At 49.8% G+C, this 20,652-nt stretch overlaps 1 protein-coding gene across 4 annotated transcripts in view; it reads right to left on the bottom strand.

The window, feature by feature from the left end:
* Positions 1–20,652, bottom strand: part of ZFP90 (ZFP90 zinc finger protein) — a 99,008-nt gene that overhangs the window by 23,968 nt on the left and 54,388 nt on the right. The window contains exons 1-2 of one of the 4 annotated variants that reach the window (XM_059383904.1): positions 421–676; positions 69–135 (exon numbers count right to left, since the gene is read on the bottom strand). The exons of 1 other annotated variant lie outside the window; for it this stretch is intronic. In XM_059383904.1, coding sequence (XP_059239887.1) covers positions 69–101 — 33 coding nt within the window. In that variant the 5' untranslated portion in view covers positions 102–135; positions 421–676. 2 more of the 4 variants (XM_059383905.1, XM_059383906.1) reach the window with 2 other exon arrangements.

Below are 20,652 nucleotides of genomic sequence, written 5' to 3'. Positions count from 1 at the left end.
CTCTAAACGCGCCCCGGGGGGCCTGGCTGGCAGGGACGCCCTGGGGAAGTTAGGAACCCGCTGCTCACCTGGGGCGCGGCCGTCGGAGGCCTCGGGGCCATTCCTGCCTCGCTGGGGCCGGCTCCCAGACTGGGGCTGGGAAGAGAGGACAGGGCCCACTCACCCGGCTGCAACCGCCGACCCCTCCCGGCCGCGCCGGGCCCGCCTCCGTCCCTCAGCCACTTCTCCCGGGGAGGCTTGGGAAGCTACGCGGACTGCGCCTAGGCCTGTCGTTTCCCGGATACCAAATTCAAGGTTCTCGGCATCCTGGACACTGTCCTCTGGCCACGCCCAGTCCCACCCGCAGGATGGTGGGCGCGGCCGGGCGGATACAAGCCAAACCGTGGGAGGTGCCGCCTTGACCCGCGCACTCGGAATTACCGCCTCCTGCGGACTCCGGATTTCGCGACGTCGGGCCCACCCGGGGCTGGGGCCAGCTCCTCCTGCAGCCGCTGCAGGTTCAGTCCTCTCCAATTCTGATGTGCGGAGGGACGGCCCAAAGCGGCTTTAGCCGCACAGGGGCCGGACAATGGCCGCAGCGGCGGGGCAGAGCCGGAAGTGCGCCTGCGCACGCGGAGCCTCAGTCCCGCAACTCCGAGGCGGTGGAGAACTACACTTCCCAGAGGCCCCCGCGTGTGGGTCCCGCTTGGGAGGTCGCTGCGCCACACCCAGGGAGCTGCGGTGGGGTGCGTGGTGTGTCTTGGATTCTCGTACGTTCATTTATTCCAGTAATAGTCACGGAACACCTCTTCTGTGCTAGGGGCATGTTGCTAGGGGCCGGATTCAGCGGCAAATGGGAAAGGAAAGACCCTACATTCGGGGAGCTAGTGTGCACTGCTGTGGACGAGGCCAACAATAAAAACGTAAACCTATTAGCAAGATATGTTTTACGTACTGACTTCAGCTATAGGAATAGGACAGCGAAGGGTGATGAAGTGATCATCACAAGATGCTATTTCCGTTGCCTCTCCTATGCCACGTTCACCTGTGGGTCACTACTGAGTGTTTGGACACTGATTCCCCAGACCACGCCTACTACAACTAAGAAACTCGAGTCACTTATTACTTCAAGTGAATAAGAGAATCTTTTCCTGCTGTCCCAGAATTGGTAATCGGGACTCAGCTGAGGATTTAGATCTTTCACATTCTAAAGAAAGACAAAGCACTCTCAGGTATTACAAAACGGGAGCCGAGTGCTGAATTTGCCCTGTTGCTACTAACTGTTGCCCCGACACCACCCCTCTTTCGCAGGCTCTATAAGGAAACTAGAATGGTGAATGAAAAGATTACCTCAGAATGGCAAGTCCTCCACTGGGGGGGGGGGGGAGTTGCAGGGTTCTACCACCACTCCCAAAGATGAATGTGAGAAAGAAAACTCTCAAACACTGAAAACACCCAGGGAAAAAGGGGGGGGGGGTGTTACATAATTATCCCCAATGCCTTCCAGAGAAAGGGAAAGGGAATTAGAGAACAGGCTGTGTGTAAGGAGAGCAGCCTGAATTCTCATTGTGTAGTAAGTGGAAACGCAGGAAAACCGCTGCGCTTTAGCTCCCAGTGGGTGAAGAGTACAGCTCACAACATTATGAGGCTGTGGAATTAACGGGGTGTGAGAATGAACTGAGAAAGTTGAAAAAGGCTGAAGCCAAGCCTGATCTCCCAAGTCAGGTTATCAGTGGGTTTCCTCTAAGGAACTCACAAATGCACTTACGTTTCTGCTGGTGCGGCTAAGCAACTTTAATGCGGATGGAATAGGTTTTAAAACCTTTTAAAATACACTGATGCGGGGACCTGTGTGGCTCAGTAGGTTAAGCCGCTGCCTTCGGCTCGGGGTCCTGGGATCGAGTCCCGCATCGGGCTCTCTGCTCGGCGGGGAGCCTGCTTCCTCCTCTCTCTCTCTCTCTCTCTCTCTGCCTGCCTCTCTGCCTACTTGTGATCTCTCTCTGTCAAATAAATAAATAAAATCTTTAGAAAATAAAATAAAATACACTGATGCACTGGAAAATTGGTAAGGAATAAACAGAGGACAAAAACGAGGCAAAAATGACAACCTAACAGTGGTAGGTGGAGCCCTGAAAGCCAGCTTTCACCTGGAAGACTTTTGCCAAATGAGGTAAAGTTGCGTTTTGTTTTTCATGGCCCCCTTCTTTCCGCTCAGGGAATGCATTCTGGCCCCCCGACGGCACTGAGAGGGGGGCAGCAGTCTTCCCTCCGGAGAAGTAGTGCCCTACCTGGCCGTCTCTGCTGCTGAAGGTCAGGTATCCTGGTCCGCCCATGTCGTCTGGCCACAGGGCGAAGACAGCTGAGAGGCCAGTTTCTCCGAGGCCAGTCCACATCTGGGGGTTGATGGCTACGCCGCGGGCGTGGGGCTAACCAGCCTCGCAGCCAATCAAGAGCCACATTCTTCTCCGTGCCCTCCTGTCTCCATATCAACTACTTCTGCGTCTGCTCTGGACTTGGAAATACTGCTGCTGAAAAGACCATCTCACACGTCTAGTTGAGGTACTGGCCCAGGGGGACCACCAGGTATTCCAAAGCCTCTTCACACCCCACGGCACTCTGAGAAGTGCCTCTGCTGAGAAACGGATAATGCACTATTTAGCGGGATTTTGTCTTAGCTAGGGCAGAGGCGAAAAGACCTGTCGTTAATGCCAAATGCCTTCCATTTATCTGCTCGATCTTTTCTTAAAAAATATTTATTTGAGAGAGAGACAGAATGCGAGAAAGAGGGAGGAAAAGAGGGGTGAGGGCCAGAGGGAGAAGCAGATTCCCTGCTAAGCAGGGAGCCTGATATGGAACTCGATCCTGGGACTCCAGGATCGTGATCAGATCTGAAAGCAGTCGCTTAACCAACTGAGCCACCCAGGTGCCCTATCTGCTCGGTCTTTAATATCCACCTGGATTTGACTAATTCCTTACTTGCCCTGCCATTGGTCCAAGCCTTCTGGCTAGGGCCTTCCCCAACAGCACAAGAATATCCAAGTTCCAGTCCCTTAAAAACGTTCATAAAAATGTTCAATCCCCTGATTCCCACGAGAACCAGTGAGAAAAAGTGGGACCTGATGCCAGGTAGCTCCGACTCTGTTCAGCCAGAGAACCAGGATTACTGGACCAACAGGGAACTCAGGTCCCCTGTCTTCCGTGCACTCTCAGGCCGAGAGGATAGGACAGAGGCGCTGAGTGCAGGCTGCGTAGCTTCAGTCATCTATTGCTACATCTGAGGCCGAGCTTTGAGTGGGACAGGAAGGAAAGCGAGATCTCCGCGCCTGGGCCCTCTCCCTCACGTCAGACCAACACCTGCTACAGTTCCGAACTTCCAGGCGTCAATCTGCGGAGCGCTGGGCTCTAGTGCCACCTGCTGGCCACTAGGACCCCCTACTCCTGCAAAGTCATCTGCATAACAATAATGCGAACATTAATTTGGCAGTTTCTGGACCATTATTAACCTTGCCAACTACCCTCAAGTCAAGCTTGAAGCCTCTACAAGCCCCAGAAAATGTTTTTCAGTTCAACAAAATTTCACCTAACACCTATGTTTTCGGAGCCCACGTTTTCTGAGCTTGCGCTGCCCTGGATTTCCTCACAAAACCTCCCTGGTGCTATTCTGCTCTTCTGGGCTGAACTGAAGGGACCCACAGACTCTTGCTCCAACCTAACTGTGGCGACTCAGGCTGGACCCAAGTGGTGTCACCTCAAGGGCAATGTAGTCCCTCCAAGGGTCTCAAGGGCCAGGCATTGGAAGACCTCACTTCAGCTTCTGGCTCAGCCACCTTGCTCAGCCAGTCACTTGCCCCCTTGTTTTTCAAGTCTCCTCATTTGTCAGTGGAGCCCCAGATGCATTCTAGCATCCCATCTTTGTCCTGGTGGCCTGGCCCCACTCTTTCCTCATGGGCTTGGACTTATGAAAAATGTCTATTCGAGGAAGGTTTTCCCCAGATACCTCTGTTATTTGAGACAAGGGTGTTCAGTGACTGGGATGTGGTTAACTATGTGGGAAGATTGACCCTACCAGGCACGTCAAGGCGCTAATGGCATCTGAGGGCTTTTCCAGCCAAACACAGGGGACTCTGCTTAGAAACCAGGAAGTGGACAAAATGAGCCAAAGATAGGATATAGAAGGAGAGCAAGAAATGATGAGGGACTAGAAACTAAAATAAGATTATTCTCACATCATAATTTTTTATTAACTGTGTCTCTGGGGTGTTTATTTTTTTATTTTTTATTTTTTTAAGACGTGAGGGTGGGGTAGGGGGGAGAACAGAGAGAGAGGGAGAGAGAGAATCTTAAGCAGGCCCATGCCTAGCATGGAGCCAGTTGCTGGGCTCAGTCTCATGACCCTGAGATCATGACCTGAGCTGAAATCAAGAGTTGACATTTAACCAACTCAGCCACCCAAGCACCCCTCTGAGTTTGTTTGTTTGTTTGTTTATATTCATTTGTTTGACAGAGAGAGATCACAATAGGCAGAGAGGCAGGCAGAGAGGAAGGGAAGCAGGCTCCCCGCTGAGCAGAGAGCCTGAGGTGGGGCTCCATTGAGGACCCCGGGATCACGACCTGAGCGGAAGGCAGAGGCTCTAACCCACTGAGCCACCCAGGCACCCCTGAGTTTTTGTTTTGAAAATAAACTTGCAAGTTATTTAATTTGCAATTATTCTCAACAAGGTAATTTTTGTTCATAGCTAATGTTCTCTAACATTACAACCAGATACATGAATCCGGGACCTAGGCTAGACTGCCCTTAGACTGAGCCTGTCAGGGGCCCAATTAAAGAGACATCTGACTGTAGTCAGGTCTGACTTGGACTGTAGCCCCAAGAGGATCTTACCCACTTGTATGCCCAGTAAATATGTACCCAGTCAACCTGGCTGAGTTTATGAAATGAAGGCTTTGTTTTATCATAAAGAGTAATAATGGGCTTTGAGATCAGCTAGGTCAGCTCCTTCCTTTTAAGGATGAAATAGAAGCCCAGGGAGGGAAAGATGCTAGTTGGAGTAGAAAGAAAATGGGACAGGAAGAAAAAGATGCATATGATCAGCTGAAGAAGATTTGTAAGTTCCATGTGGCATTGTGGTGTTTTTTAACTCATGAGGTGAAAGCTGGGGTTTAAAACTATTTAAATTTTAAAATGATTAGTTAAACAACAGAATACATTCTAGATGAGGTCTTTGGTCATGTGCATCATTTTCTTCTCCATTTTCTCTTCAGCTTTATTTGTTGGACTGCAGTTGTACAGTCACCAGTAAGTGTCTTTCCCTCTGCGGGTTCTATTTCATCTGTAAAGTGAAAGATCTGGCTTGGCGGATCCAAAGCCCCATTTTATTTTTCTCCTACAACTGTTATGTCTGGCTCAAACTGCGCAGGTGTGACCCGAGGGGAGGTGAGAAAACATGGAAGCGAAAGTGAGCTGGGTCTTTCATTCCAGCCTGCGCCTTTGCCTGGAGCTGACTGCCACCCATCCACTTCCTTTCAGGGTGCCACACCTTGGGCCTTACTTGCACAACCCACCCCCACACGGGGGTCTGGGCATAACAGTGCTTTGGGCTCTGCGGTTACCATGGCGACCCTCTGGCTGGCATAGCCTCCGTTGCCACCTAGCAACCAGGACATCCAGGGCACCTACAGCTCTGTCATTTCCCTCTGGCAAGGAACTGGGGGCAGCTCTGTTTAGGGAGGTGGCTTGTTATGGGTCCCTCTACTGCTAGGCCCTCACCCGACCTCTTCAGCCATTCCAGCTTCTCTGCCCTGGAGCCAGGCTTCTATGGCTTTGTCTCCTAGACCCAGGAGTCCTAACCACCCACCCTTTCCAGCTACAGTCCTGGGGGCTTAAAGAGGGTTCTTACCTCTGACACTCCATAGTCTCTAGAAGAGCAGAAAAGTCCAACGTGATGTAAATTAAAACACCTGTCTCAGCCACACCTCCCAGCACCCCTCAGCTTCTGGGACCAATTCTCTGGACGGGCAATCCTTGGGAAGGGATGGATGGGACAGCCTGGCTAGAAGCTAGGGAGGCACCAGTGTTGGGAAGGGCATCACCAGAACTGGGCATCGCAGCCTCTGTTGGGAGATGGGCAGGCACACAGACAAGCTAACCCAATATGGGGGTGGGATCAGCAGTGACAGGGCTGGTGGCACAGAGTGTACTGGGAAGGAGGAGAGGAAGGGAAGCAGGCTCTCCGCCAAGCAGAGAGCCCGACGTGGGGCTCAATTGAGGACCCCGGGATCACGACCTGAGCCGAAGGCAGAGGCTCTAACCCACTGAGCCACCCGGGCACCCCTGAGTTTTTGTTTTGAAAATAAACTTGCAAGTTATTTAATTTGCAATTATTCTCAACAAGGTAATTTTTCTTTCATGGCTAATGTTCTCTAACATTACAACCAGATACATGAATCCAAGGGACCTAGGCTAGGCTACCCTTAGACTGAGCCTGCCAGGGGCCCATGGGGAAGGGGTACTCACCCCAACCTGAATTGGAAAGAAATGTTTCTTGGGGGACATAATGCTTGGGTTGAGGCTTGAAGAGTGAATAGGCATCCAGGCTGGAGTAGAGATTTCAGTGAGGGTAGGCTTTAGGTCTTTAGAGCCTGCCTTTCTGAGAGTGTTATTCCCCATCCGAAATCCACTGATTCTCTGTCTCCTCCTTGTCCTTTTCCTCTTCTTATCCTGTCCACTTTCCCTGGGCAGTCTCCTCCAGCATCATGATGGTAAGCCGCACTCCTTTGCTACATGTGGTCCCTTCCTCCTGGGCTGCTCACAACTTACTTGTCTACCTGATGAACTCACTCATTCTTTAAGACCCAGCTTGGGACGCCTGGGTGGCTCAGTTGGTTAAGCAGCTGCCTTCGGCTCAGGTCATGATCCCAGCGTCCTGGGATCGAGTCCCACATCGGGCTCCTTGCTCCGCAGGGAGCCTGCTTCTCTGTCTGACTCTGCCTCCCCTCTGTCTGCCTGTGCTCGCGCTCACTCGCTCTGACAAATAAATAAAATCTTTAAAAAAAAAAAAAAAAAAAAAAAAGACCCAGCTTGATGTTTACTCCTTTCTGGTGTCTTCCCAGAACCACCCTTTCAAGCATGCATTCAACTCACAAACTTTTTTTTTTTTTTTTTAAGATTTTATTCATTTAGGGTCACCTGGATGGCTCAGTCCGTTAAGTGGCTGCCTTTGGCTCAGGTCATGATCCCAAGATCCTGGGATTGAGCACCGCTTCGGGCGCCCTGCTCAGTGGAGAGCCTGCTTCTCCCTCTCCCTCTGCCTGCCACTTTGCCTACTTGTGCTCTATCTCTCTGTCAAATAAATCAATAAAATCTTTTTTAAAAAGGTTTTATTCATTTATTTGAGAGAGACAGAGATAGTGACAGAGAACATGAGCAGGGAGGGCAGGGAGAAACAGGTTCCTTGCTAAACAGGGAGCCCAGACCCTGGGATCATGACCTGAGCTGAAGACAGACACCCAACCTTACTGAGCCACCCAGATGCCCCCTCAATTCACAAACTTCTAATGAACACTAGGTGTTAGACCCACAATGTGGTCCTATACTGTAACTCTCTGTTCACTTGTCTGTTTCCTCGAATGACCAGGATATCCTGGAGGTGGGAGCTGGCAAGGCTGCCTTTTGTTTTCCTAAGCCCCAGGCTTTAACATAGACTCTCTGAATGGATGGGTGGATGGAGGCATAGGAGGATAGATGCGTACACACAGAGCTCCTTGTGAAACAACAAACATAAACACCCCAGGTAACTCTCTGACTCCCGTTTCTATCCTCTGACACTGCCACAAAGGAATTCGGCCCTATGTTATTAAATTAAAGTGAATTAAAATTTGCTTGAAATAACCACAGACTCCCCCGCTCCCCTGAGCCTGCAATGACCAGATTACATCTCCTCCAGGCACAGAAGTTTGACATTTCATTGCAAAGTCATTTTCTTCTCATTTCCTTATGTTGCTAAAATATTCTATTTCTCTTCACTTCCCCTTTGTGTCCCCATTAGTCATGTTTAGTTAAATTTATCTGCTGCCATTTTTAATCATCTGAGATAGGCTTGCTGGTGTGGATGTTCCTGGGGCCCTGCCTGGCCTTCCAGACCATCTGTCTCCTCCTGGGCCACTCTGAGAACAGAGCATAGACCCCTCTGTCAGGGCTTCTGGGCTGATCCTCAAACCTAAGGTTTCTCCCCAAGGCATCTCTGACTTCAGGGTCCTCCCTTTCTCCCCATCCTCACTATCTTCTTCTCTCCAGCCTCCTCTTCTGTTTCCTGGGGCATGGTTTTCATCTTGCCTCCAGGCCTGGTATTTCCTGAGGTGCCTTTGGTCACACTGAGCAAGGGCCTTTGCGATCCTTCTCTCATGAGTTCCCTGAATAAGTCCTTAATGCGACAAAATATCCAGCAGCCGATGTGGGGGTTGTTTGGTGCTTGCTTGGGACACTGCCATACCCATCACATTCCTGTGACTGGCTGGACACCTTCGTCTTTCTCACCTGCCCATCCACCCTCATATTGTAGGCGTGGAGAGATTGTTCCCTCTGGAGGCAGTTGGCAAAGACTAGAAAGGAATATTTTGGCTTAGAGTGGAATCCCAGTTTGGCCTCTCAATAACTGTCACTTAAGGACTAGGATTTGGGGTGCCCGGGTGGCTCAGCCGTTAAGCGTCTGCCTTCAGCTCAGGTCACGATCCCGGGCTTCTGGGATGGAGCCCCCCATCGGGTTCCCTGATCAGCGGGAAGCCTGCTTCTCCCTCTCCCTCTGCTGCTCCCCTGCTTGTGTCCCTTCTCTTGCTGTGTGTCTGTCAAATAAATAAAACCTTTAAAAAAAAAAAAAGAAAGAAAGAAAGAAAGAAAAGGACTGGGATTTCCCTTGGGACTTAGGGCTTAGAACTGCTCAGGAAAGGGGCAGTCAAGTCCAGGTGGCCACTGACAGGCAGAGCCGTGGGAGGCAGGATCAGAAGGCTGGAAAGGCCATCAATATCTGAGCATTTGCAGTGTGCTGGGCTCTGTGGGCATATTTGGGGAGTTGCAGCTGTGAATCCAGGGTGACAGTGAAGGATGCTTGTTCCTCAGCTCAAGCTTTGGGAAAGGGGTTTCTGTGGGATCACCCGGAAGGCTCAATGAATGTCCTTTGGAGCTTCAGGGATACGGGGGGCTACGGCAATTTATGTCAGAGAAATCTTAATGGCAGGCGACAGGCTGGCCAGATGTCTTCACAGTGCAGCTAGGAGAGTGGCCACATTGGGGTCTGCCTGCAAGCCCAGGCAGACGAGGGGAAAAAAGGTAAGTGAATGTTTCTAGCAGACCAGAGGTGGCTGCTGACATGAGAGAACCAGCACGGGGTCATTTTAGAGCTTGATCAAGAAAGCCTCTGGGAGGAAGAAAGAAACAAAAATTACTTCCAGGCCAGGGATGAAAAAAGGGGGTCATACAGGGATTTCGCTTAAATTTCATCCCAGGGCAAGACAAACTCTTTTATAGTTATATTTTATGAGTCATGTGTATAGGACTAAACATAAATTACTTTAATTTTTTTCAATGAAATTTCACTCTTGTGTCAATTCAAAACATATTCTTCTTCCTAGAATAAGATCATATCCCCAGTCTACACTCATCTACACTTTCTATATTGCATCCAGTTCTTCCAGTTGCATCTAGGGTGAAACGATCTATTATCTTTATTATTTCCCAAATAGTTTATGCTTCTGAACTCGTATCTCATATAATTTTCACATCAGTCCTGGAAGGAAAGTGCTCTTGTTATCCCTGTCCCACTCTCAAGCATCAGAAATTAAGAAAGGGGCTCCAGGTTACACAAGGGTGAATGGCAGAGTCAAGGGTTAACTAGGTAAGTCAGGCTCAGGGTTGTGGTGGGGGTTCAGGCAGTGGTGGTGACAATGTGAGGGATTAGGAGCTTCAGTAGTGCTCCCCCAAAGCTCCATCTTTGCCCCCATTCTTAACTACGGGCAGCTGCTGTTTAGATAAGTTTCAAGAGGGGTCTCCTGACAAACAGCTGTACAGCGCAGGGGCCCTACGGCTGCCCAGGGCTTTGACAAGGGTGCATGGGGCACTCTGTTCTTGGAGACAATCCCCCAACACACACAGGGGCCAGAAGGGGGTTTTCTTGGTTGATAGTGGCTTTCCAAGTACTGGGTCAAGGGTCATGACCAGATGAACCCAGAGCCATGGTCAAGTTTTGAGGGGAGAGAGCAGAAACCAATAGCTCATCTGAGAGGGGTGCCCAGAGCCAGGAGATGGGTGAGGAGCCCAGGTCTGCACCGGGGAGATGCTGCCTGTGGTTATGCCGTTCCCCGGAGGCCTGGAGGACTCTCACGTTTGGCTCCATCCCAGAGTTCCCAGGTCTCTGCAGGTACATGCTTCCCCTTGTAACCTTGGCTGCTGATGGTTCTGTTTTCACATCAAGACATCCTGGACTAAGATAGAAACTCTAAAAAACTGAATTTCATGAATATTTACAATTCCCCGGAAGCCTGGGTGGCTCAGTGGGTTAAGCATCTGCCTTCAGCTCAGGTCATGACCCCAAGCAGAGAGCCTCCTTTTCCCTCTCCTGCTGCTGCTCCCCTTGCTTGTGCTCACTCTCTCTGTCAAATAAATAAATAAAGTATTAAAAAAAGAATTAGAAAATAAATAAAATAGGAGGGTCTGCCTGGTTCAGTGGGTTAAAGCCTCTGCCTTTGGCAGAGCCCGCATCAGGCTCTCTGCTCAGCAGGGAGCCTGCTTCCTCCTCTCTCTCTCTCTCTCTCTCTCTGCCTGCTTGTGATCTCTCTCTCTGTGTCAAATAAATAAATAAAATCTTTAAAATCTTTGAAAATAAATAAATACAATTTTTAAAAAAAAATAAATAAAATAAATAAGAATTACAATTCCCTGCATGTACTGGCCCACACAAGATTCTTCCTCTCTTAATGCCACTTACTTATAAGTACTGTAGCTCTAGGAATGCAAGATGCCCCCAAGAATGCCACGCATCCTGCTTTGTCCCCCGGCCTCCTTCTTACCACTCTGTCTCCTTGCAACCAATGGAGAAAAATGAGTAACATATGCAGAGTGGCCTAAAAGCAAGCCCTTCATACAGACACATGGCTGTGGCATGCAGTACAGACAGAATGAAGTCCCATGGGTTTTCCTCAGTCCAGCTCCGTCTGCCCAGTGGCTGGGGGAGGCATCTGCCAGGGGCTCAGACACACTGACATCTAGAATAGTTCTGAAGGAGAAATCTTGCACTTTGCCCTTCACTGGGACTTCACAGGTGATTTAAAATGGCTCTGGAAGAGGCCATATTTGGGATGTCCCACTGGTGTTGTTTGAAATCAGAAGCTCCTCTTTCATTTTTTTCCAGTGAAGGGGTTTCGGCAGGTGTTGAAAAGTCTGAGGCAGCAGAGGGGGAGCCACAATAGGCAGCCTGTGTCTGGTATCTAATTTGATTTGGCTTGTTGTCTGAGCCATGGGAACTTGGAGCCAGGAACAAAGAGCACAGGCTGCAGAGGTGACAGCTCCGGGCCTCACGTCCTGGGCTCTCTCAGCTGGAGGCTTCACTCTACAGCCACAAAGCCATGCAAAGGGAGCCTGGCCAAGGACTCATGTCAGGCACACACAGCACGGGGGATTGTTGATGATTATGCTTGAAAAGCCCCAGAAAAATCTCTTCCCCAAATTTCACACGTTCAGGCAAGGGAGTGATTTATTAAGCATGAAGCGGACTAGGCCAGCTCTCCTGGTCAGCTAAAATTGGCCTGGAAAATAAAGTAATTTGTGGTTGTCAGATCCTAAATTAAATGATTCAAATACTACTGCGGCTGATTAAAGGACTTTATTCAATTTCCTCTTGACCACATGCTCTTCTATGAGGACAAGAGATACTGTTTCTAGAAGAAATGCAGTATTTAGAGACCATCGATCTAATCTAATGGATGGTGTTTATTAAATATGGCCTCCCCTCCCTTTTTTGATGAAAGGTGAGACTAAAGTGGGAGGAAGAAGGGACTTCCTGTTTAACTCTGAATGACCCTCCCCCTGCCAGGCTGCTGTGTGTCTGGGTAGGAGTCTCGGCAGTGAAGCAGGCTGGGTGCCTGAGGAATTTTTAAGGACGCTTAAAAGACCTCTAGACAACAATAACAAAGGTCAAAATTGAAACAAAGCCTGGGTAAGCAGAATAAAAAAGTGAATCTGGGGGACCCCTGGGTGGCTCAGTCGGTTAAGCGGCTGCCTTCGGCTCAGGTCATGATCCCAGCGTCCTGGGATCGAGTCCCACATCGGGCTCCTTGCTTGGCAGGGAGCCTGATTCTCCCTCTGCCTCAGCCTGCCACTCTGTCTGCCTGTGCCTGCTCTTGCTCATCTCTCTCTCTGACAAATAAATAAACTCTTTAAAAAAAAAAAAAAAGTGAATCTGGGACCAGAGCAGACTCTGGGACTCATAGCGGTGTCTGCATCAGCGTGGATACTGGCAGAAGGGACAGCCTCATGCTGGCTACCTTGACGCCCTCCCTTTCTGGCCCCAGTGATTGAAGCTAGACGGGACTGTCCAGAGATAGATGATGTGCCTTGGCATAAAACAGGTGAACTGGCTTGGGGACATGAATGAAGGACTCCAGGGAGGAGGTGGTTGGAAGCTGGTGCAGATGCGGGGAGGAGGAGACAGAGAGGTCAGGAGATGTTCAGCCCAGTGCCATGTTCAGATATAAGAAAGCAGAGACTCAGCAAGCAAATTAGGAGACGGGGAAAGGAGACTCAGAGTGAAGGTGGGGGACAGAGGTGCTGCTGGTTGAGCAGAGAGGAGAGCAAGCTCAGAGACTACGTGTCCCTGGGAGAGAGATGGAGCTGCCAGCTGGTCCCCACGGCAGCCCTTCTTCCCAGTCGCTTGTGTTCCAGGTTCTGCCCCAGTTTGTGCTCATTTTCAAAACCAGCTCACACCTTCTTCAGGTTGTTCAAGCAGGACTCAAAAGAGCCCAGGTGGACGTAAGAATCAACAGAAGTTTTTCAACACTGAACCACAGGGCAGTTCACCATATAAAACATATAGTCATATAAAACAATTTTTATAGTTCTTTAAAAAAAAAAGATTTGTTTATTTATTTTTAGAAACAGAGAGTGTGTGTGCATGCAGGAGGCAGTGCAGAGGAAGAGGGAAAGAGAGACTCTCAAGCAGACTCTGTGCTAAGCACCAAGTCTAGTGCCGGGCTGGATCTCCCAACCCTGAGATCATGACCTGAGCTGAAGTCAAGAGTCAGGTGCTTGACCTACTGTGCCACCCGGGCACCCCTATAAGGAATTTTTTTTTAAAAGATTTTATTTATTCATTTGACAGAGAGAGAGAGATCACAAGTAGGCAGAGAGGGCGCATGGGTGGTTCAGTGGTAGAATTCTCGCCTGCCACAAGTAGGCAGAGAGGAAGGCAGAGAGAGAGGGAAGCAGGCTCCCTGCTGAGCAGACAGCCCAGTGCGGGGCCTGATCCCAGGACCCTGAGATCATGACCTGAGCTGGAGGCAGAGGCTTTAACCCACTGAGCCACCCAGGCACCCCTATAAGGAATTTTAAAAGAGTGACTCATCTAATCTCAAATGGGTGAAATCAGACCAAACCAGTAGGGAAAATCATGAACTTTTGGCCACAGCAAGGAGGAGGTGGCAGGCACTGGGCTTCTGACTCTGGAGGAAAGGAGGCCATGCAGACTAGAGTCAAGGCCTGGACGCCTACCCTGGCCAAAAGACCAGCAGCTCACTGAAGGGACATTCACTGAAAATTCCAGATGCCTCCAAGATCTCGTCAGGAAGAAAGACCACAGAGATCTGGGAAGGGAACACAGAAGCAAGAGCATCTGGATCCTGCTGGGGCCACTGGAAGGTGCAGATGTACTCATCCAGATTCCCTCTGGCTTCTGTGCAAGCTGCCCTCTCAGAGTCTGGGGTAAGTGTTAGATGTCCCCCTCAGTAATGAAACCTCTCTGCACACGTTTATTTATTTATTAATATTTTAAAAGATTTTTTTTTTTTTTTTGAGAGACAGAGAGAAAGTGAAAGAGAGAGAGCCCAAGCAGGCAGAGCAGTAGGCAGAGGGAGAGGGAGAAGCAGGCTCCCCCGTGAGCAGAGTGTCCAACTCGGGGCTTGATCCCAGGACCCTGAGATCATGACCTGAGCTAAAGGCAGAAGCTTAACCAACTGAACTCTCTTAACATATTTAAAGGGCTAAATTTTGATGCTGTCCCAGACTAGAGACCTAGAATCTGGGTCAGTTCTCCCCACCCAAATATTAGTGGGGGCTTTCCCTTCCACTTCTCCAGATCATCCCACCTTCTGCTGAGACTCATGAGGGACAACTGTCACATGGGGCCAGTTGCAGGGAGGGGGAGTGAATGCCCAGAGCAAAGATGAGCACCATCCCCACTGAACGGTTAGGAAGCAAGACTTTTCCCAAATGCCTAGCATGGCCCTGGGCACAGGCATTGGCCCACAGTAGTTAAACAGGCGCCCACCACCTCCTGCTGACTATGCAGACAGTGCCTTCAGCACTGACCTGAGGGACCTTGCTCGCTCGCCCTGGAATGCTCTCCCCCAGACAACCCACAGGCTCTTGTACACTTTCTATAGGTCTCTTCTCAAGTGTCACCTTTTCAAAAAGAAGGATCTGATCATCTGATGTAAATAGCCCTCCCCTTCCTCCTTACCCTGCTATTTCCCCCCAAGCACTTACCCTACTTGTCACAGACTACAGTTTCATGTTTATTTATTGTCTGTCTCCCCACTGAAATGTGAGTTTAATGTTTTGTGTGTCTTGGTATCCATTCCCTGCACCTAGTATTGGGCCTGGCTCCCTATAGTCATCCAGTAAATACTTGTAGAATAAATTTATTGAATGAATAGTTTTAATTTACACTTTGTTTTTTAGTCAGAGTGTGTATTTTTCACATGTTGAGAGTCAGTCTAATGTAGTAAGTAAGGCCACAGACTCATGTGTCAGGCCGCTGGGTCAGATCCTAGCCCTGTCACTTTATAAGTGGGCTTGAGCAAGTCCTTGCCTCAGTTTACTCATTCACAGAATGGGAGTACTGTCTCTCCCTAGCAGAGTTGCTGAGAGGTTTAAAGGAGTAGAAGCACGTAATGGCTTGCAACAGATTCTGCCTATGTAAACGTCAGATTAACGTTTCACTGGGCATTTGTATTTCATTTCAAATGTTTCTTTCCCTGTCCTTTGCCCACTTTTATGCGGTTATTTTTCTAGTTGATGGGCAGGAAGTTCTTTGTGGGCGAAGAACCCTCCCGGGTCTGGGCGGAGCGCACAGCCTCCAGGGGGCGCTCGGGGCCCGCGCTGCAGGAGAGGCAGCCCGTCAGTGTGTGGGCAGAGAACTCTGGCCCGAGCCGCGAGCTGGGTCCATCTGGATTTGCCCCTCCCCCCCCCCCCCCGCCCCGCGTCCCGAATCATCTTCTACCTCCCTCATCCAAGGATGGTGAACTGGAAAGGGGCCCGACGTGGGCAGCTAAAGCATCGTCAGGGGAGCGCAGCCTCCGGGATCGGTCCCGCTTAATCAATCTCACCTTTGTGTGAGGACCTCGAGCTTTCAAAACCGATGTTGGGCTGTTTCTCCTCCCGCCGTGCCCACCACGCCCCTGGGGGGCAAGCGGGGATGCTGTCCTAGTGTCTCGGAAGACGCCCCCTGCCGGCCGGCCGCATCTACGGGGAAGGGGCAGGGGGATGGGGGAGGAGAGTCCTGGTTTTTTAATTCTAGAGAACTTTTAACAACACGTCTTTAGGGGCGTTTCCCGTGACCTTAGGAACTGAGGACGGAAGCCAGGTAGGGTAGGGGCAAGGGAGGCTGCGGGGTCAGGATTCTGTCCGGGGCTGCTTAAGGGGTCTTAGATGGCAGCACCGGGGCTGAGGGATGGAGATGATGGGGTTCAGGGGCCTGAGAGGGAGGCAGAGGGATAGCGACAGGGTCCCAGCCAGAAATGAGGCCGCAAAATCCTCAGGGCTGGATCAGAGGCCTCTGCAGGAGTGGAGGGTGACAGAGTCAGAGGGTGCTAGGTGTGGCCAAGACTTTCAAGTCTGGACGTGGAAGGGCATCAGGGAAGTTTGTGACCTGACCCTGTGATGGGCCATTCACACCCTGTTAAATTTACCCAAGATGAAGGTAGTTCTTTGACGTGAGAAAGAATGGGCCAGGGCCTCAAGCAAGGGCTGAGAAGAGAGGGGACAGCATGTAGGAGCCTCAAAGGTTGGGGGGGGGTGGTGGTGCTCAAGGGCACAGGAGCCATGGTCTCTTGGAACACTGGGGGTCTGGAGAATGAGTGGCAACCCCCAGGGCCTTTGGGGAAGCTGCGGCAGGAGGGGATAGGTTCAAAGAAGTTGGAAGGGCAGGTTGTGCATGTGTCTATGGGAGATGGCCCCTGTTTTCCTCCCTCCAGGGTGGGAGGAACACAGATAGGGAGCAGGTGAGGAGATATGAGACTTCAGGGTATGGACGGACAGGATAGGGTGATCAAGGGTATGAGGGTAGGAGGCTGGACAGGTCCCAAGGCTTCAGGGGGCCACTCCACAGATACAGGGCAGCGGAGACCTTGCTGGTGTCCCAGACCTCAGCTGCTGCTTCAAAGGATTTTCTTCTATTCAGAAACCCCTGCACCACGACATGTCCTTAAAGAGAGCCAGGCATGGGCTCTCAGTGCACACCAAGGAGCCCCACACGTGTGAACACTTCCAGAAACATTAAGTGCTTTAAAAGGCCCTCGGCTTGGCATGTCAGCCCCATTAGAGGGAACATTTTATCACAACGGAGGCACAAGTAGGTTGTTTGATGGTAATTGCTTTCCTAACCCATAGAGAAAATGCATCACAAACCCACCACAATTAAGTAAAGTGGTCACATTTCTCTTTTTTGATTTAGAGCTATTCAGAAATATTAGCAACTGACTCTGCTTCTAGGGTTTCTTTTTTCTTTTTTTCTCAACTGAAACTTTTTTTCTCTTGAATCCCATAAAATATTCTAAGTGCTCCAGGAGGGAGGAATGAAAGGATGTTTGCATTTTCAGCTCCACAGCCAGCCATTGCTCAAATAATACCCTCAATGTGTAACCTGGGAGTTTAATATCCTCAAATATTTATAATTACACAGAAATAGCCCTAAGAAATGTTCAGCTTACTCACAGCTGGATAATTATTGGCATCCAACGTTCACAGACTCAGAGCTGCTTCTCAAAGTTTGGTGGTGTCCCTCTGCCGCTCAAAGCATGCAGAGTACATGGAATCCGAGGGCAGACCCCTGAGGGGGCAAAGAGATGGCACACAGAGCTCCTAGCTCTTCCTCTCTTGTTAGGCACAAGCTCCATTCTCCTTCCTCAGGGTATGAAAAGTCCAGGTGTGAAACGCAAATGGCACCCCCCCCCACTGGTCACGAGGAAGAGTCAGTGTGTTGTACAAACACACACACACACACATACACACACACACACACACACACACACACACACACACAAAAGGAGGACTCAGTCCTTCCCAACAAATCCTTTAGTCGCTCATGGATGAAGTGCCGTATGTGGCGGTTTCCCATGTAGTCTCAGATGCTCCCCAGAGAAGGGTGCTGTGGTCAGATGAGCAGGCGGCGTGCGGCACGCTCCATCCTATGCCCCTTTGGAGGGCACAGTGCACATTCTCTACGAATACATTTTCCCTTTGCTGTCATCTCTCCTGCTGCTCCCTGCGTTCCATGCACATTTCCAGAAGAATATCAAGAAAACTATTTTCCCTGCATAATTATCCGCCTCCTCCCCACCCACCTACACACATCTTTCCTGCTTTGAAGTGGCAGCTGCTCTGATTTTTTTAAGTGGACTGCACTCTGCATTTACTAGTCAGGTGGAGTTAAATTAAGGGAGCTGCGAGCCAAGGCTGGGGCTAGGGACCCCACCCCACCTGCCTAGGCTCCTCAGTCCATATTCAGGTCTCCTTCCTACTTCTTCTGAGCTGGGAGTGCAAGGCTGTTGGTCTCTGAATGGGTCACTAACCAGTGCCTGGCCCTCTTTCCCCTAAACTCAGACTGCCTCAGTCTTGACCTTGCAAACCAGATTTGAAATTCCTCTTTAGTAAGATCAGCTAGTATGCTCTCAGCCGCAGGACAGAGAAAACCCAAACCAAACTAATGCAAACAACAAAGTGAGTGGGTTGGCTCACATAACCTCAGAGTCCAGAGGTAGCTGGGGCTCCAGCTGAGGTTCCAGCTAGGCCATGACTCCACTGTTCTGGATTCTCTCAAGCCTGACTGCCTCTGGCCATGGGCTTCATCCCCAGACTAGCCACACCTAATGCCATAAAGAGGTCAAAGCTGTCCCAAACCCATGTCTACACTGACCATCCAGAAGAGTCAGTGGATCTTTCTCCATATGATCAAGAAAACATCTTCCCAAGGACCCCTAAAAGTCCCTCTGGTCTGGGTGATCCAGATCAGGTCTGGTGTCCATTAGCCAATTGCTAGAGCCAGGTGGGTGGGACTGCTTCACTCTATCTAGGCCTGCCTGTGCGGCTGCAGAGGGTAGGAAGTGCAGGGGCTGTATAGAAGAAGGATGGACATTCAAACAAAATGTGGAGCATATCACCAAAGGGAAGAGGAAATGGATACCAGAATCCCCACAAAGGTGAACATCCACTCCTCTGGGCAATTTGTAATAAAGTCCTCTCAGCTTAACTCTTTGAGAAGCAAAGATCAACCTCTTCCTCTGTGTACATCCATAAAGAGGTTTCCAAGCAAGGTCCTTGCCTGTCTTGTATCCCGAACACCTAAAACACTGAATGGTCAACCCTGTGCTCCACCACTACGAGCGGAAGGAAGGGATCAAAGAGAGGATGAAATAGGAAAGCCAACTTCCCATTTGCTTGGTGAAGGTGACTTTAGGGGCTCTGTGTGAGTCCATGTACTGAACAGCCTTGGGGTCAATGGTGTTGGCTGGTTGGGGCCCAGGGCCCAGAGTGACACATGCTCTCCTCTATAGACCTCACTTCTGAGAAGACCAGGAGAAGGAAGAGCTTTTGCCAACAGAACTAGGTAGCCTGTCATGTAAGTATCTTCTACCCAAGCTGCAGGGATAATTCAATGAAATTCTGGAAGCATTTATGGAACATCTACTTATGCCAAGTCCAAGAATGAGTACTGCAGAGCTCACAAGTGGACAAGGCACAGTTTCTCTGTATCCTGTGGGTGTCCAGCCTGGGGGATATGGGTCATGACCAAGCCAGGACAAACACGGTGGGAACTCCATCACCAGAGGTCAGAGGAGCCCCCTCACTGCCCCCTTTGGATCACCTCAGGCCTTTCTCTCAACAACTGGAATGAGCCCCGAGGTGCCCTCACATAGCTGCTGGGTATTCTAGACACTCCTCTAATAGATTTATGATGCATCAATCCAAATCTGCATGTTTCCACCTTAGTTGCTAAGACTTAGAGGAAAGAGTGCCTCCTCAATTTTCCTTATGAAGAAGTTGGTACCTGGGACATAATGTTGTTTCCCTGAAAAATCATCTTAGTAAGAGGAATAATATTTTTTTCTTTGACAAAATAATCTGTTCCTCTGTTTTTGAAAACTATTTTAATCTCTACACTCAATTCCAGAGTGGATGTGTGTTCAATGTCAAGAGCCAGCAGATGCCCCAGGTCAGGTGTCTAGGCAGCAAGAAGGGAAAGGATCCTGTGGCTTCCTAAAGCCAGTTCCCACTTCCCGGAAACAGGGGTGCTTGGCTGGCTCAGTTGGAAAAGTATGCAACTCTTGACCTTGGTGTCGTGAGTTTGAGTCTAATATTGGGTGTTAAGATTACTACAAAAATAAATAAACTTAAATGAATAAAAGTCACATGGTACCATGTAAAATATGAGACACAATGGGGACTTTTAATAATCTTCTCGTGTTGTATAGTGTGTCATTGCTGAGACATTTTTAAATGTGTTCAAAGTTTTGGTTAAACAACTTGGCAGTCCTTCGCCAGCTTACTCATATAGTGAGACCCCCTTAAGCCCTTGGGTCTGAAGAGAGGCATTCTTGGGGTTGGGACCCAGGGTTTTCAATGAGAGTCCATGTTAGTCATGCCTGGAGGGCATTTCTGCTCCTTTCAGGAGCTATTCCCCTTCAATCACTAGACTGAAAGTATCCATTCACTTTGCAAATTTTGTTTGGGCGGCTACCATGTTTTAAGTTCTATTCTAGGTGCTGGTCTAAAACTCTGGGCAGCCTATTCCTCAGGAAAGTTACACTGAGAAGGGTCTCCATGTTCTCTCCCACTTTTCTCAGCCCTGTGAGATGTGCTGTGAAGACAAACGTGAGAAATAAGACATGGCCAACCTCTGACTCCCAACTCGTCCGCATATCAGCTTCACATTGCCACTGTAACAAATGGACACAAACTTCACAGTGAAAACAAATATATTCTCTTATGGGTCTGGAGGTCAGAAGTCCAGTATCGGTTTTGCTGGGTTCAAGCCAAGGTGTGAGCAGGGCTAGTTACTTCTAGAAGCCCTGAGAAAAGAATCGTTGCCTTCTCAGCTTCCAGTGGCTACCTCTATTCCTTGGCTTGTGACCCCTTCCTCAGCTTCAAAGCACATCATTCCACCTCCTCTTCTGTCATTGCATCACCTTTCTAGC

This window comes from Mustela nigripes, chromosome 17 (genome assembly GCF_022355385.1).
Source record: "Mustela nigripes isolate SB6536 chromosome 17, MUSNIG.SB6536, whole genome shotgun sequence".
Taxonomy (NCBI): domain Eukaryota; kingdom Metazoa; phylum Chordata; class Mammalia; order Carnivora; family Mustelidae; genus Mustela; species Mustela nigripes.
This window is presented reverse-complemented; position numbering and strand designations above follow the sequence as displayed.